The sequence below is a fragment of the Macadamia integrifolia genome, chromosome 14, assembly GCF_013358625.1.
Source record: "Macadamia integrifolia cultivar HAES 741 chromosome 14, SCU_Mint_v3, whole genome shotgun sequence".
Taxonomy (NCBI): Eukaryota; Viridiplantae; Streptophyta; class Magnoliopsida; order Proteales; family Proteaceae; genus Macadamia; species Macadamia integrifolia.
Window position 1 is genome coordinate 13,014,958 of NC_056570.1, and position 18,248 is coordinate 13,033,205.

Here is an 18,248-nt window from a genome sequence, read left to right on the forward strand (position 1 = left end):
GAACTGTAACCGTCATGTATACTACGTTCAGATATAGTTGAATGTGACAATACCCAACGCACATGAGGGCAATTGAGTCTTTTCACACCCAACTGTGTCTAGGCATAGAAAGCTCCAGGGCAGAGTTCGTTCTCCCATTACATATAGAAATAGGGAAAAATGTTTGAGTCTACAGTGTGCTCTACGTCCAGACAGATTGAAGTTTTTAATTATTTTATTTTAAAGAAAAAATACATAAAATAATTAATGTTCCTGGGTTGGAGCAGACTATATATATATATATATATATAGTTACTTTTTATGAGAAGGGTATATATATATATATATATATATAGTTACTTTTTATGAGAAGGGTGGGAAAAAGATCTGCGCATGAATCTATTGCCTATCTTACCATTCATGTTTGTGGACAAGAGATAGAGATGTTGGGAGAAAGCTTTCCCTCACCTTTGAACTCAAGGAACATCCACTCATATGGGGAGTAAAGATGGCTAGCAGTACCAGATGCAAAATGAGTACAACAAAGATTCCGCACCCTAACCTAATGGGACTTCGACCAGACAACAAAAGTCAACCAAGACGTCAGCAAGTATACCACGTGTTTGAAGAAAACTCCAAGAATTATTCAGTGTTTTTCTTTTGGTAAACTAGAATTATTCAGTTGGGTGTGAAATATCAGAAATTGTAAAATTCTCTTCATTCCTTGTGCAGTTTCCAAAGTCTTACATTGAAGTGAAGTAAAACAGAGCCGATAACAAAAATGGTAAAAAGATTTAACCGAAAAAAAAAATAATAAAGGGGTGAAAATTAGTGATGCAAAGGAGGAATGACGAAAAAGCCCTTCATTCCATTGCCACCTCTCTCTCTCTTAATAAGGTTTAGCTCCTCTCTGCCTGAACTATTTAGGGTTTTGGAGCTAGGTTAGCTTTCATGGGCGATTAATGGAAGAAAGCTTAGCAGCAGCTTTCTGCATCTCGATGTCGTTCTCATCAATGTCTTCAATCATCGTTATGGTAGGACCGTTTTCGTCGGCACCTTTAATGGGTTCAGGTATTGCCTCAGCTTCTCTCTCCTTGTATTCCCTGTATTTTCCCCACAGGACTGAGTAGAGGCCGGCAACAATCAAGACAGCACCAAGGACACTGCAACACGAAAAAAGAAAAAAGAAAAAAAGATTTAGCTGTGAAAATTTAAACTAAAAGAGTGGAAGAGAAAACAGGGTCATTGCTCTTTCCTCTTCACATGAAATGGCTTTGCTGCCATTCTCTTGGTGGGTATGCACTTCATAGGTGGGCTCCCTTATCCCACTTACTAACAGAACCTTCTAGCTTAAAATAAATGAAAGAAGAGATAAAGGAAAGTACCCTCCCAAGTAGATCTTTTCGGAAAGAATGAAAGACCCCATGATGGCCACAATGATCATCATCAGAGGGCTGAAAGCAGTCACAAAAACTGGTCCCCTCTTCTGCATCACTAGTCCTTGTACGTAGTAGGCAATGCTTGAAGAAACAATTCCCTATTCATGGTAAATATGTAACATTAATAGAGAGAGAGAGAGAGAGAGAGAGAGAGAGAGAGAGAGAGAGAGAGAGAGAGAGAGAGAGTCACAGCATAGGCAGCAGCAAGGAGGTTCACGTCCCAGCCAATGGACCAAACAGAGGTTGAGTGTTCCATGACAAAAGTGACTGCAATAGACTGGAGAGTACCCAAAAAGACGACCATTGCCGTGAGAGAAAGATGAGCAGAGTATTTCTTCATTGTAATTGCCTGCAAATGAGACCCAAAACCACAATTAATAATCAAATTGGAATGAAAAAAAAAAGATGGAAAGGAAGGCAAAGTAAAAGAAATGGGCAGGTGTACGTTTTTATTAATTCTGTACCTGAAGAATGAAAAGAGAAGCCCAAGCAAAAGTAGCAATGATAAGGAGGATGGATCCCTTCACCCAGTCCTTGTCACTGTTTCCATTGTTCTCTGGCATAGTTGATTTCCGAGAATTAAGATGTTTTGTCCATACCATCTCCAAAATGGGTCCCTTATACAGGGTCATCAACATTGCTCCAGCTACTGTTACTACAGTTCCCACCAACTTGGCTTGACATCTCACTTTTCTCATATCTAATTTCTCCATCCTTTTCCATACCAAGCAACAAAAATCACATCATTAGCTTAAACATTTTTATAAAACCAATATTGATCAAATGGAACTAAAGATGAGATGATGATAACATATACCTGCACAGGACTGCCATGACGAACGTCATCGCCGGTAACATGTTACTCATTGCACAGGAGAAAGTTGGTGATGTGAATTTCAGCCCCGCGTAGTAGAAGTTCTGATCAATCACTGGTCTGCCATCGAAAACCAATAAATTTAAGAAAACAGGTTTGATAGACATACATATCCAATATATATTGTATGAATATTATGCATCACATAATGCAACTTTGATGAAGACTCACCCAAGCAGTCCCAGAATGAAAAGTTGTATGAAAATTCTGAATGTCATCTTAGGGCGAACCTTCCTGAAATCAAGTGAAATATACACACACATACATACATAAATGGATAAGAAATAAGAATGGGTGACATAGACTTAATGGGTTTATCATATATACTTGTAGGTAGGTACCTCTCAAGAATGATAGCAAATGGTGCGATGACTGCAGTAGCAAAGGCATGTCGATAGACGACTAGCACGTAGTGGCTCATGCCTCTATTGAGAGACACCTTAGTTATGATGTTCATTCCGGCGTAGCCAAATTGAAGGGAGATCATAGCCATATAAGGCTTGCATCTATCTATGAAGTTGCTGAAGCATCCTTGGTTCTCCATTTTTCTTGGTTAAATCTCAGAAATGCTCAAAAATGAGCACCTAGAAGAGAGGTGAGAGGAGCTAAAAGAGGAAGAACACAAGTTTTTTCAGTTCCTAAGGAAAAAAATGGAATGCCCACACATATTTATAAGGACTTGGGAGACCCCTATCCATATTATTTAGAAGAGGAGAGAGCGTGTGAAGGTCCCTATCTCACACGTGACTGTTACAATAAATGGGTAGTCTTTTGAATATTCTAATTACCAATTTATCCATTTTAAGAGCTTGGCTAGCTAACATCATACATAGACATAAGAGAGGAGAATGTTGTGCGTTACACGTGGGAGCAATAAGAAAGGGTGGGATCCACGCGTTTGACATATAGTGGTATGCGATTTGAGAGGGTAACTAAACGGATTTAAGTTAGGTGCGGCTGCTGATGCCATGGAGAGACCTTTTGTGGTATAGTGATTTCATGATACGTATGGAATCATCCTTGGCGAATCCTCCCTTCGATGTGGCGAGGCGACACACTGGTAGAAATTGATTGTTATTACTAACCTGACCATGTAGTTTATTAATATATATATTTTTTTCTCAATCAAGACCAATTAATTAATTAATTTATTTATTTTTTTATTTTTTTTATTTTTTATTTTTTTTTAGAATTAATCCGAATGTTGTTATCATGTTTGAGGCTTCAAACCCAGACTTGATTGAGTGTGAAGTGATCAGTATTGATTGGGAACACATGAACTCATGGAATAATTGAATCCAGAAGGCAGGGTAATTGAAGCAAATCCATTGGTGGTGGTGTAGTTTTCTTATCTAGTTTATCTACGTAAACATATGCCAATTAAATGATAAATTAATAGTAGTGATTTAGTGCCTGTGGGACACATCATTTAGAACAAGTTGGGTATTTTTGTTTGTCTTCTTTATTTAGAGATTTTTTTTTTATTATTTAAAGAGTAACAGTTAGGTTAAATATTCCTTTTATATTTAAATATGCCTGATTTAATGCATTTGGATTGTGGTCTGTTAATTTCTTACATGCAAATGTTTAATTAATTAATTGTGCAAGAGTCTGAGGGTGGGCAAGGCGTTCCTGGCTACGCATTTAAGGAAAGAAATTGTCTCCCCAAGAATAAAATGGAAGTGAACTCAGTGCACACTGGTTGCTACTTCTCCTTGTAGAGTAGGCGTTAAGAGTGTGAAAAGTCTAAGGATCAACTTTTGTCAAGTGTCTCCCCTTCCCAAGGCCAAAGTTTCACCCAATAAATTAGAGTTAAAGGTTAGAGGGTTTGAAATTACTACGTAGACGTGGCCTTGGTGATCTCTAATAATAACTCCAATACCTCCTTGTTGACTCCATTTCTTCCAAGCCACATCTGTACTATGTTTATAAAAATGAATCGGGATGCTGTCCACACTCTACATACCTCATCAAAGTTGAACCATGTAATAACAGGATCTGTTCAGTCAACTCGATTAATTTAAGGTTCAGTTAAGTTCATAATTAGTTAAGGGAGAGGTGGTCATTTCATCTCCCTCTATGTCTAAATGCAGGTGCCGCACTCCACTACGTACACCATGTAGGATTCTTTTTCCCATTAATTATATATGTGCATGTGATTAAAAAAAAACTTATGATAATCAATCTATAAAATTGGCATAAACAAAATTCATGCATGTATGAGTTTGTAGATTTGTAAAGGACAATGGATTCCTTATCAACCACTATTTCAACTTAACATCTCTTTTGATGGCAACTCTGAGATACTAATAGTCCAATTAGGCCTTGATCCTTTTGTGCATAGGCATTCCCATACACTTTTGCTTTATTGACGTATCAAATGGACTATTATTCTTTGTGGATGATCACGAGCATCTTTGCCTCTCTATTACCACAATATACTCATCCTGAAAGAAATTTGTTAAATGGTTAACCCTTAAAACTATTGGACTCTCCACGAAGTCCTCTTGGCCCCTATAAAAAAAAAAAATCAATTAAACTAACCCAAGCATCTTAAAGAAAAGCTTTTTCCTAGCTTCAATCTGAAGCTTACTTATTTCATATGCTTAGGGAGATGACTGATTGAGTCCTTAATTATGACTTTTGTCCGGAAGAGTTATTCTCTTGGGCACCAATAGAGCAAAGGATTAAGCTGATTAATTTCACCTAATCATTAACACACGTTAATAAACAATGAAATTAATGTGTTTGATTATTTTGATACATCAGAACCCCTGAAGTTCTCACATTAAAAGATTAGAATAAGACTTAGTACTCAAATAGATCTCTAATGTCCAATAGGCACAAACATCAATCTCCGGAGAATCAAATTAAATCGAATCGAATCAAAAGATAAGATCTAGGAAGGGAAATAACCTAAAAATTTAACTGATTTGAATTATCACTACAGTCTATCCTACAAATTCTTTTGTAGTAACTACTGTAGTAATTAGACTAATAGGAGCATCTGGTCGCTGAAAACTTTAGATCATGGCTTATAGGAGGTGACCAAGGGGGTGGCATGATTTGAGAGTTTGTTGTTTTTTAGGTTATAAAATGGGGTAACAAAGATTATAATCCTCCCTGGCCCCAATGATAACTGCCTAGCACAGGCAGTCAGTGAAGCTGTAGTGCATTACTCATGTTCAATAGTAAGTCTTGAGTTTGAGCCTCTTGACCGTTACTTTCTCCTCCCTCTCACCTTCCCTCTATAGATCAGGTATTGATCTAAGAAAAAATACCCCTTCCAAAGAAAAAAATACACTCCTCTTGCTATTTTGTACTTGAAAATGTCATAATATTCTTTGGAAAACTTTCCTTTTAAAATTAAGGACATTTATCGCTCTCGGATAAATATGCCTTATTAAACATTTTAGTGGCCTGTGTTAGGCCTCGGTGTTTGTATTGCCTTTTTAACTTGTTTTTGTTCTTTTTCTTCTGTTTCAATATATTTTTTATTTAAATAATAATAATAATAACAAACCTAACTAAACCTTCTAACATGGCTTTTAAATACTACAGTGGTGTTCTGTTTTGTAACATATATAATGAATTCCTAATCTATAATGAAAGTTGAAACCGAGGAAGGGCACACTTATAAAAATACAATTAGTGGGGCCTTCCATTTACCTTTTTCTCTATTCCCCGAAATTTGGTATACCACTAGTAAGTATTTCATGAGGAAGCACCATTGTATGTTCTAAGCCACAAGGACATGCGGTGGAAGAGGCTCCACAACCTCAAAAACAACTTTCTTTTAATCCTCTCAAAATATCCTCTTATGATTACTAATACAGTGAAATGACAGATATCCTCACGGCCCATTTACCTATGATTGGTGCAGATAGCTTATTCATAGACATGAGACCTCAAGTGGAGCACCCAGAGAACAAAATGGTTGTCTAATCATCTCCAATCATATCTAAACCACGTCAGATTGTGCCACGTAAGATCAGAAAATATCCTACCAAATATAGGAATAGAGAAGGCAAGGCTTGGTCATTTTAATTCACTGGGAAATGATGGGGTGCAAGAGAAGGGCATGCATGATGCGAGGTGGGTGAGGGATAAAGGATCTTTCAGGACTGTTTTAGGCAAAAGGAAAGAGGCCATCATGGTTATCTGGGTAGGGAGGAAAAATATATATATATATATATATATATATTTATTTATTTATTAAAGGGGAAAAGAACCCTATTTAGTTGTGTGTTTCTATGTTTAGATACAAGTGGGCGCGCAAAAATCATGTTGCCTTGTGCCCAAATGCCTCCAGGTGCCTACTCATTGAATTGTTCATGGCACACTGACTACACAAATCGACAAGGTTTTCTATCCCAATTATTAATAGCATACTAATAAGTGAAATAAAATATATATATATATATATATATTTTATATTCTTCCTCCTTTCTCATGATCTAACTCATTTATTGACTTGGAGACAAATATCTCGATGATTTGGGGCTCATTTGATTTTGTTTCTGTTGTTTCTATGTCTAAAAACAGTAGATTTGTGCTAAAAAAAAATTTTAATATTGCAAATAGATGTTTGAAATTTCTGTTTCTAGAAATGTTTTTAATAGTACGGTTGGGGGTGCTATCCGGTTCAAGACACTAGTAAAGGTACGATGTTACAAGTATGCAACTCACGAGTGGAGACACGATGTTGGAATTGCAGGTATGCTTCGTGGAGATGAGCTTTAGAAGGATGAAGGCAGTCCAAAACCGTAGCTTTTGGGTAGCGAGAAGTTTCAACAATGGGTTTGGGTTGGGATAGGTCGAGTGAAGTATCATGTGTTTTCACAATTTTTGTCCCTCCCACTTATTTCTAGAAACAGAAAAATAAATTTGACTTATTTCTCCATTCCTATTTCTATACATAGAAATAGGCATAAATTTCTATCTCTATTTCGAAAAACAAGTGAAACGAAAAAAAAAAATCAAACGGTTTTTGGGGTATTTTTCTGTTTTTAAGCACAGAAAAACGAAAAAAAAAACGTTTCTAAAAGCAAAATCAAATGGGCCCTTGGTTCATTTTTTAAGTGTGATGCCTACATTTAGACACATGGGGATAAAATGTTCCTCCAACCTCCCATGAAATGCAAAATAACTCTCCGATTGATGTTTCCTGGCCTCGTGCATACACATGAGCCACATTCCCCCATAAAAAAACATTTTCCCTTAAATTTTAATGATTGATGGAAGAGAAAAGGCTGGGGAATAAACAGGTAAAAGCCTAGAGGAGACACAAAATCCTACCCCGAACCTCGTAGGACGAAACAGAGATCTCTCCATTCAAAAGGAAACGGCCTGCAAGAACAACACATCAAACAAGTGGACTAAACAAAACTACTTAACTTTCGAGAAAAAAAAAATCAAGAATCTACATTAATGAATATCTCATTGTCCTCGGCGACAACAATTGCACACAAGACCATAGTTAGCAAATTCGGATTCGGGAATTATTCGGACGGAGAATTATTCGGAATAATTCGGACGATTAATTTAAGGATTCGGTCAAAAAAGCGGTCAAAAAAGCTTATTGGGTTTTTTTTTTTTTTTTTTGGTTTTTTTATTTTAAATAATGTTTAAATGGACCGAATAATTCGGTTTAATTCGGATTCTGTCCGAATTATTTGCGATTTATATTCACTTTTGAAAAAGTCGCGAATTTTAAAGAATTTTATTTTTAATTCGGATTCGGTCCTAATTTTTGATAAAATTCGGAAAAATTCTGTTCGGCCGAATTGATAACACTGCACAAGACAAGCATTGCGTGATAACATTCCAATTTGATCTTATAACAATCTCGTCTTCTTAACCTGGAGCTACGCAGTGGTTTATTGCCCCGCCCCCCCCCCTCCTCTCTCTCTCTCTCTCTCTCTCTCAATAGATTTTAAGTTCAACAAATAAATAAACACAATATTAAAAGGAAATGATTTTGCTTTTGAAGGCCCACATGCACCCGTGCACCCTAAACTTTTTCTTTACCTCATCCTCTGTCATAAAAGGGGAAAAAATTATCTCTATAATGTTGCATAGTTGCATGGAATTGTTCCCCATAGACAATTTTAAAAATATCAACCAATATGGAATGGTTTCCTCAAATTAGTAAACCCCATATATTAGTTATCCTGCATGCCAAGGATACATCCATCTATCATATTTCACTCTCCATACATATGGCAAGTGTGATGGCTATAATTAAGGATATAGTCGTGCATATATGTTCTACCATATTTACTTTCCATGCATATGGCAAGTGTGGATATGCACATATCATCTACCATATCCACTCTCCATAAGTATGGCAAATGTGGATCTCCTACCTTTGTAAATCATAGATATATGGTAATCTTGTATTTTGTAGATGGTATTTCTATATTCTATAATATACCTAAGATAGTAACTTCTTGTATATAAATAAAGCACACATCAATGAAAGATTTAATACATTATTCTACTGTTCACTACTCTAGCATGGTATCGAGAGCTAGGCACGCCTGAATCAAGAACATATTCTCCTTTTTTTTTTAGGCTCCAACTAGCCAGCATGAACGGTTCACTCTTCTTGTTGCTTGTATTCTTCTCACTACGTGGCTTTCTTCACAAACCTACAATGGCTATTGTCATCACACTTCCCCAATCCCCACCTTCTCCAACTACTAAAATCCATACTCTCCTCAACCATAACACAACCACACCCACTGCCCCTTCCCCTACCACTCATATCCCCACCAACATCACCGCCCCCTCCCTCATGCCATCTCACCATTTTCTCTCCATTAAGCTTGAACCTAAGAATTTTCTATTTTGGAAGACTCAAATAAAACCCTTCCATGAGGGACAAAACCTCTTTGGATACTTAGATGAATCCATTCAATGTCCATCCGACCCTATTGCTGTCATTCATTGGCGTCGCCAGGATAACTCTCTCATGAGCTTGCTTATTGCATCACTAAGTGAAGAGGTATTTCCACTCGTTGTTGGGAAGACTACCAGCCGTGAGATTTGGAAAACGCTCACAATTGCATTTGCTTCCCCCTCCACCACTAAAGTGCTTTCCCTACACCTTGTTTTACAAGATCTGGTTCATAAACTAGATGAATCCATTACTACCTTTCTTCACCGTGCAAAGATGATTGTTAATGAACTCTCTGTTGTAGGAAAAACCCTCCCAATGGAGGATTTTAATATTTATGTTTTTCGTGCTCTCAAATAAGAATGTCATGATATTATCCCCTCCCTGTTATGCCGCCCAAACCAACTATCCTACACGGACCTTCATGCCCTTCTTCTCAGCCATGAGTTTCTTCATGGATCATCTCTAAATAAGTTAACTGAAGTTTCATCAACTGTGAACTCCTTTGTTGTTCACACTGTCCAGCCCCAGCTGAGCCAAGGTTAGACCTATGACCAATCATGATCCTCCCCTAATCATGGCTCCTTTCTTGGTCGTGGTGGAAGAGGGCGTGGTCGTGGGCATGGTCGGAATGGACGTCTCTATTGTGTCATTTACTACCACACCAATCATACTATTGCCACTTGTTACTACTGCCAATTGCCGTGCCAACCATCATACCCTACTACACCTTATGCTAACTATCCCTTCCCTCCTAATAATTACCCCCCATCCGCCCACCACACTGTCCCCTACCCACCCCCACCCCTACAACCTATAACATATGGTTCCCAAACTCTGGGGCTACCCACCATGTGGCTCCAGATCTGCAATCCCTCTCCTCCTCTGATCCATACTCTAGTCTGGATAACCTACATGTTGGTAATGGTAAGGGTCTTGTCATCTCTAATACTGGTAAAATAGTTCTCTCTTCTCTCTGTCGCTCATTTCAACTCTCTAATGTGCTACATGTACCTACAATAACTTAATCTTTACTTTATGTCCAAAAATTTTGCACTCATAATGACGTATTATTTGAATATCACACCTCTTATTTTGTTGTCAAGGATTGACGAATCAAAGCTTCTCTTCATACCGGTCCGAGTAAAGATGGCCTTTACACGTTCTCTACAGCCACTATTCCTAATCCATCTACCAATATTGCTGAGAGGACATCTTATGATGGTTGGCATCATCGACTTGGCCATCCACATGCCCGAATTCTACATCAGATGATCAGTCAAAATAATTTATCTTGTTTTCAAAATAACTTAGGATCCTTCTATTCTTCCTGCCAATTAGGCAAGGCCAGTATACGTTCTTTATGTCCCTCCCCTTCTTGTAGTGATGTTTAGGGTCCCACACCTCTCCCTTCTCTAGCAGGACATCATTATTTTTTACTTTTTCTTGATGATGCAGCTAAACATATTTGGTATCACCCATTAGTTAAAAATCGGATGTGTTTTCAATTTTCCAACAATTCCAAGCCTCCATGGAACATTATTTTGAAAGAAAAATAAAATTTTTCCAAACATACTGGGGTGGAGAGCATCGCACTCTTCCCCAATTCTTCTCCCGCCTTGGCATTCAACATCGCCTAGTATGTCCTCACACTCACGAGCAACAAGGCTCTGTTGAGCGGCACTATCACCATATTATGGAAATTGGTCTTACCCTTATGGCTCATAGTAACCCTCAGCATTATTGGCATTTTGCATTTGAGACAGCGATGTATCTTATAAACATGATGCCATCTCTTGTCAGTAAAGGAGTCTCTCCATATCAACTAGTTTTTCATAAAACACCAGATTACATTTTTCTTCATATTTTTGGGTGTCTGTGTTCCCCATTTTTGCATCCAAACAATTGACACAAAATAGATTTCTGATCTGCTCCATGTGTGTTCTTAGGATATAGTCCCTCCCATAAGGGCTAACGTTGTATGGATATTTCAACACATCTTTTTTACATTGCCCGCCATGATCGGATTGATGAGACCAAATTTCCCTTTGATCAACCTTCAATCTTAGGTCCTCCCCCTCACCCTACCCTTCCCAATCATGCATGGGGTTCAGCCCCTATGTCCATTTCCCCACCTTCCCCCATACCCACAACTCCCCAACACCTAATACCACCACAACATCTCCCTCCTCAAAGCCCTCCATTCTCTTCCCTACCCACCCCCTCACCCAACAGGCATCCCCACCGCCACCTGCCTCACCCTTACCTCCTCCCTTTCACTCCCTCAACCTAAAACTTGACCTCTTCAAGACCTTTACAGCCAACCCTCCATCGCCTCTAACTCCCTACTTCCTTCACCTACACAACCCTTAACCTCCACCCACCCAATGGTTCTACGTCCTCGATGTCCTCCCCAAACCCATACCGCCACTATGTTGCCACCATCCACTGAACCAACTTGCTTTTCACAAGCTACTAAAATTACTGAATGGCAGTCTGCTATGGCAGATGAGTTCAATGAGCTCTATGCAACGGCACTACGTCTTTGGTTCCCCGGCATGATCATATGAACCTAGTAGGGTGCAAATAGGTCTGCCAAATCAAAAGAAGGGTTGATGGTTCCTTGGAACGGTATAAGGCCCGTCTAGTGGCCAAAGGATTCCATCAACAATAGGGCATTGAATTTAATGAGACATTTAGCCCTGTCATCAAGGCCACTACAGTTGGACCGTTCTTGCACTAGCCATATCTTAGGGTTGGCCATTCGTCAATTGGACATACATAATGCGTTTCTGCATGGCATTATAGCGAAGGTGTTTATATGACCCAACCAAAGGGCTTTGAGGATGCAAATCACCCCCATCACATGTGCAAATTACATCAATCCTTGTATGGGCTAAAACAAGCCCCTTGGGCCTAGTTCCATTGTCTATCCACCTTTTTGCTCCAAAATGGGTTTAGAGCATCTCAAACGGACCCCTCTCTCTTTATTTATCATAAAGAAAGCTTGACTACTTATGTGCTTATTTATGTTGATGATAATTTGGTCATCGGCAGTCAACAAAGCCATATCACCAACCTCTTGACTCAACTGGATGTGGAATTTTCTATCAAGGATCTAGAATCCCTAAGTTTCTTTCTTGGGATTGAAGTTGTTCCACATTCAAAGGGTCTTCTATTGTCTTAACAATGATACATTGGGGATCTTCTACATAAAGCAGGCATAAATGATTGTAATCCAGTCACCACCCCCATTGCCACTAATTTGAAACTCTCCACTATAGGGGGTGTGCCTCTAGAAGATGGTATCCAATATTGATCAATTGTTGGTGCCCTATAATATATTACTCTCACAAGCCCTGATGTGGCATTCACTATGAATAGGGCATGTCAGTTTATGGACTCTCCGACTGAGGAACACTTGACTATGGTCAAATGGATACTCCATTATCTGAAGCACACTCGTGCTCATGGTCTTCTGTTTCCCAGATCCCCCAATTTTCAATTGTAGGCATTCACTGACACTGATTGGGTAGGAAACTATGATGATAAAAAATCTACTGGAGGCTATGCAATCTTTCTTGGCCCAAATCTTATCTCCTAGACTTTAAGGAAACAAAAAATGGTGGCCCATTTCTCCATTGAATCGGAGTACAAAGCCTTGGCTGATGCATCTGTAGAAATTGCATGGCTTCAATCACTTTTTCAAGAGCTCGGGATCCAGAATTCACGAACCCCTATCCTATGGTGTGATAACATTGGCGCCACACATCTTTTGACAAATCCAATGCTTCACACATGAACGAAACACATTGAGATTAATTTTCACTTTGTTCGTAATAAGGTGGCTAAGAAGGAGCTAACTGTCCAATTTATTTCAACCAATGATCAGTTGGCTGATATCATGACCAAAGATCTATCCACAACTCGGTTCCAGTTCCTATGTGACAAGATGAAAATTCGATCCATCGAATCATCACCTTGAGGGGGTGTATCAACCAATATGGAACAATTTGTTCAAATTAGGAAACCCCATATTAGTTATCCTATATTCCAAGGATACAACCATCTACCATAATTCACTCTCCATACGTATGACAAGTGTGGTGGTTGTAATCAAGGATACAACCACGCATATATGTTCTACCATATCCACTCTCCATGCATATGGCAAGTGTGGACATGCACATATCATCTACCATATCCACTCTTCATAAATATGGCAAGTGTGGATCTCCTACCTTTGTAAACCATAGATATATGGTAATCTTGTAGTAGATGGTATTTCTATATTTTGTAATACACCTAAGATAGTAACTTCTTGTATATAAATAGAGCACACATCAATGAAAGATTTAAGGCATTATTCTACTGTTCACTATTCTAGCACTCTCCAACTCTTAAAAAGTGCAATTTGGTGCAATTCTTCTACTAGAGTTGGTGACTGGGATAGCTACTCATTCCTAGCAACCTCTCTCTCAATCTGGACCATCCATGTCATTAGGGATAGGTTTCAAACTCTGGTAGCAAAATTGGACCAAATTGCACTTTCTAAGAATTGGAGAGGATCATGACCCCCTTCCCCTAATTTGAAAGATTCTATCAATCATCCTTCTCTATGAAAAATGGATATTAAATGTTTCCTAATACACAAACTAGCCTTACACATGTCCATTGAGAACCATTCTCACTTGCCGAAAGTCCTACGCCAAATCCCACTTGTTGTGGGTTGGAAGGAGGTGAGACATAGACATATACTGTTGTTGATTAAAAGGAAGAAGAGCTAACCCAATTTGTGTTTTGTGAATGAGATGTTTCTAAAGCTCTTACTAGAATTAAAGGATTTTGACTATAGTGGTGGTATAGACAATTCAATTTTAGTGGGTTTCTTTGATTTTGTTTCAAAGATTGCCATGCGCCTTATTTTTTTGGTTTATGAGAAATTCATAGAAGTTAAAGCAGCAAAGAACCATCATGAGACATGGTTTGAGTACAATCTAGCAGACATTAACCCCTAAGGCAACGACTTTTTTGAATCACTCAATAGCCGAAGTAGCTCGTCGGAATCACGGCCAGACCACACCACTCCATGTCACTGCAACCCTTTTGGCCTCTCCATCTAGGTCTTCGACAAGCCTGCATTTGATCTTAGCCAAACTCTTCTCTCCCTCTCCAATGCAGAGCACTCGAGCTCTGCTTCAGTGTCGCCATTGAGCGTCTCCCTTAATCCCAAAACCTCTCCCCTGGTATTGACCCCACAATCTACAATGCTCTCATGGCTGCTCTAAAGCATGCTCACATGGCTGCTCTAAAGCATGCTCAGGCCCATTAGCATAAAGGCTGCCCAGAGCAGCAACAACAACCCCTTTTATTAGTGAAGGTGGAGCTTGAACAACTTATTGTTTCAATCCCTGATGATCTAAGCGTGAGCCGAGTCATAAGAGAGGGTAGCTTCTCAAGCCCTGTTCTCAAAGCCACCATAGAACAGTCTAATGCTTCAAGCTCCATTAATTCATCCATAATCGGTGGCGGATTGGGTTTCTACCCTGCACAGATGGTGAATAGGAATTTGTATCTTGTTAAACTATGACGGATCTTCACATACTAATTGGAAGACCTGACTTGATAGTAGAAGCAGCACAGGAGGTGCTCTCTTTGTGTTCCCGTCAAAGTCTCCTTCACCACTGCATTTCCACGCTCCAAACTGTGAACTCTTGATGGAGGTTTCAGGAATGGGATACAAGAGCAATCTAAAGCTTTCAGTGAGAGAGGGAAGATTCCAAAGAAAGAGAACTCTTGAGAGAGCACCCCTCTTGTAACCGCCTCATTCGTTTTTATCTCCCTTAACTTATAGAGTTTCAGTTGGACTCCAATAAGACAAAGAATAGGGTGGGACGGTTGAGGGAATCTCTCTCTCTCTCTTCTCATATTCCCTCAAACAACCAGCTTAGGCGCCAAGTGGGTGGGTCCCACCCCCACAACGGATATGTGGGTGGACCCTACCCATACCTTTTAACATCTCCCACTCACCGTAAGTGGCAGCTCTCTCTTAGCTATCAAACAATGCTCTCATCAAACAAAAACCTTTTATGTAGAAGTGGAACGTGCGACCTAAGAAATGTATCTAGGGCAAGAGTGCTATATCAAATCTCCATCTGACCAATATAGCACATCACTTGGAATAATCTCATAATACCCTAAATAGTTTAACTATACCAGATTCCACACTCTTGATTCCTCTTGATGAGTAGTGTGAACCAACTTTATGCGAAGTACTCATGACTTTGTCTAACCAAGAATTAACAAGTCGCCCGGGCAATGAGTCACAACACAATAAGGTATAGAAAGAAAATTTTTCCCATAGCACTCATACCATTTAGATTATCCCCAACTACTTTCCCAGTCTTACCCTATGAGACCACATCATCCTTGATCCTAAGAAAAAAGCTAAAGTAGCAACATTGGGTGTCCTCTTCATGACATAGTCTTAGGTAAAGGGTACTGGCTGATGGCTTACACAGTGACGAAGCAGGGATCCAGATTTGGGTGGAGATCTCTTCACCTCTCTTCTCCCCCCAGATGATTCCCCTGATATACCCATGCACCATACCATTATCCTTTTCCATAGACCTCTAGCGGTCCTCCAAATTTCTGGTTCTCCACTTGCCCCTACGGCTTTAGCAGGTACTATCCACTATCAAATGGCTTATCGGTTACAGAACCATGCCTTTGATCTCTCCACCGGTCATTCTGAGGATGATCTATTCCTCTCAGTGGATTCTGACCATGTTCCAAGCCTTACCTATGTCCCAAGACAAATTCCACGAGACGAACTCCTTCGTCTCTTACCGTCTTCCTGGGTTACGGCTTATGAACAACAGATGGCGACCCAGCAGCCTGCTTCAGTAGAACCTCTCCAGTCTACAAACCCCCAGTTCATCACTCACCCTTCTGGTGAGGTTGAAATCCGGTTCCCTCCTCCACAACCACTACCGTCTCCTTTCCCTACTCGGTTTACGGGTATGATCCAAAAAGAAAAGATTCCGGTCAAATCTTTTGATGCTCAAGGCAACCCTGTTTATTATTTCTCCAACCCAGTCACTGGTCATAAATATTTTGACCTCTGTGACTGTGATGATTGTCTCCAAGACTCTGATGATGATGAAACCTATCGACCCAAAAGAAAGTCCTCCCAGACTATTCTACGGGAACGATATGAGTCAGGAGATACCACAGTTGGTCCCTTAAGCACAGAAGCCCGTTATCCCTTTATGGTTAAATACGGTGATGCTCCAGAACCTCTTTCTGTTCCACCTCCTACTCCAGTCTGTACACCTCCATCACCTAAAACCCCATCTCTGATGGTCCCTCCTTGTTGCATGGATGCTCCAGGATCTTCTTCTTCTTCTCCTGTGAAGAATTTTCCTGGTCCTACTAATTATGGTCCTGATTCTCATCGTATACGTCATGTTTGGAAGGTTAAACCTCCTATCTTACCCACAGGACAACCAAAGGAAATCTCCCCAGCTAAAGCAGCTCTTAACTGGCAAAATGAGAATGCCATAGTCCAAAATCAGTACCTTGAACGCATTCTTGCTTCTACTCAGCACACTCAAAGTACTGTTGGCCGGCATACTCAGTTGATTCAATCTCTGAAAACTGAAATGGATCAAGTTCATACTGAACTTGCTGGTATTGCTTCCTCGACTGCTGACACAGCACAGGCCTTTGCCCTTATTGGCCAAAAAGAGAAACATCTGCGGTTTCTTGAAGCCCAGCTGCATAGCCTTCAACAGGCTCCACCTCAAGCAGCAACATCCAGTCGACAGCAGCCTCTTCCATTGACAGTTCCTAGTCTATCTCCTCAGGATCCATTTGCCCTGTATACTATACCGGCTCCTCCGGTGGCTGCTTCTCAACGATCTTTTCCCTTGGAAGAATTGAAAGCATTACAACGCCAACAGCGTAATCTGAACCCCAGGCAACAGCAACAAAAACAAAAACAAAACCAACACCTCTCCCCTGTCAGTCTATCACCTTACCTCATGCTGCAGTAACCTTAATCCCTGAACCATATGCTAAACCGGTCCATCTCATTGCCTTCCTTGATACAGGTGCTGCAACAACCATTTTGTCTCCAAAAGTCCTTCCCAACCATTTCTGGAAACCTCAAGTCCCTCCTCTACCATTTTTAGCAGCTAATGGTGAAACTTTCTATATCACCTTAGTTACTAGAAAACCCATTAAAATCCAACTTCTTCCAACCCTTTCCTTCACCCATGTCATGTTAGGATCCCAGTGTCCTGGTAAAGACCTTATCATAGGTTTTGATGTCCTAAGCCATCTTCCCCTTAAATGGACACCCCAAGGTCTTGTGTATAAACAACAACTTCTCCCTTGGTCCCCTTTTTCTAACATATTTCTTGCAGGCACAGGTCCTACGTTGTTTGATGAGTTTAAAGGCAAACTTCTGCAGACCTCTTGTGCAGATTCTCATACTGAGTTCCTGACTAAGTGCTCTCATCCTCTCTGGCAAAATTCAAAGTTCTTCATCTCCTTACCTTTTAAGAAGAATGAAGATGTCAATCCTACAAAAGCCAGTCACCCTGGAATGCCCCCTGAACATTTGACACTTGCTGTACAAGAATTAACTCAACTACAATCTCAAGCACTGCTTGAAGCTACTGTGTCTCCCTGGGCATGCCAAGCGTTCTATGTGAACGAAAGAACAGAACAGATCCGTGGAAAAATGAGAATGGTTATTAATTATCAGCCTCTGAACTTTTTCTTGGCTGATGATAAGTTCCCATTACCAACTCGACCGGCTCTGTTACTTCAGTTATCTTCAGCAACTGTCTTCTCCAAGTTCGACCTCAAAGCAGGATTCTGGCAACTTGGTATTATTCCTGAAGATAGACCAAAAACAGCCTTTTGTGTCCCCGGTTATCATTTACAGTGGACAGTTATGCCATTTGGTTTGAAGACGGCTCCATCAATATTTCAGCGTGCCATGATGCAAATCTTTGCTCCCATCCAAGAACATGCCCTGATTTAT

The 18,248-nt window shown here is 39.9% G+C and overlaps 1 protein-coding gene across 1 annotated transcript; it reads right to left on the bottom strand.

Moving 5' to 3' along the window:
* Nucleotides 1-673: 673 nt before the first annotated feature.
* On the bottom strand, nt 674-2,917 carry LOC122062110 (WAT1-related protein At5g07050-like). Its single transcript, XM_042625772.1, has 7 exons — nt 2,634-2,917; nt 2,464-2,526; nt 2,236-2,352; nt 1,883-2,132; nt 1,609-1,767; nt 1,365-1,516; nt 674-1,142 (listed from the first exon to the last, which is right to left on the bottom strand). The coding sequence occupies exons 1-7, from the start codon at nt 2,834-2,836 to the stop codon at nt 929-931; spliced, it is 1,158 nt and encodes a 385-aa protein (XP_042481706.1). The 5' UTR covers nt 2,837-2,917; the 3' UTR covers nt 674-928.
* Between the last annotated feature and the right edge of the window lie 15,331 nt (nt 2,918-18,248).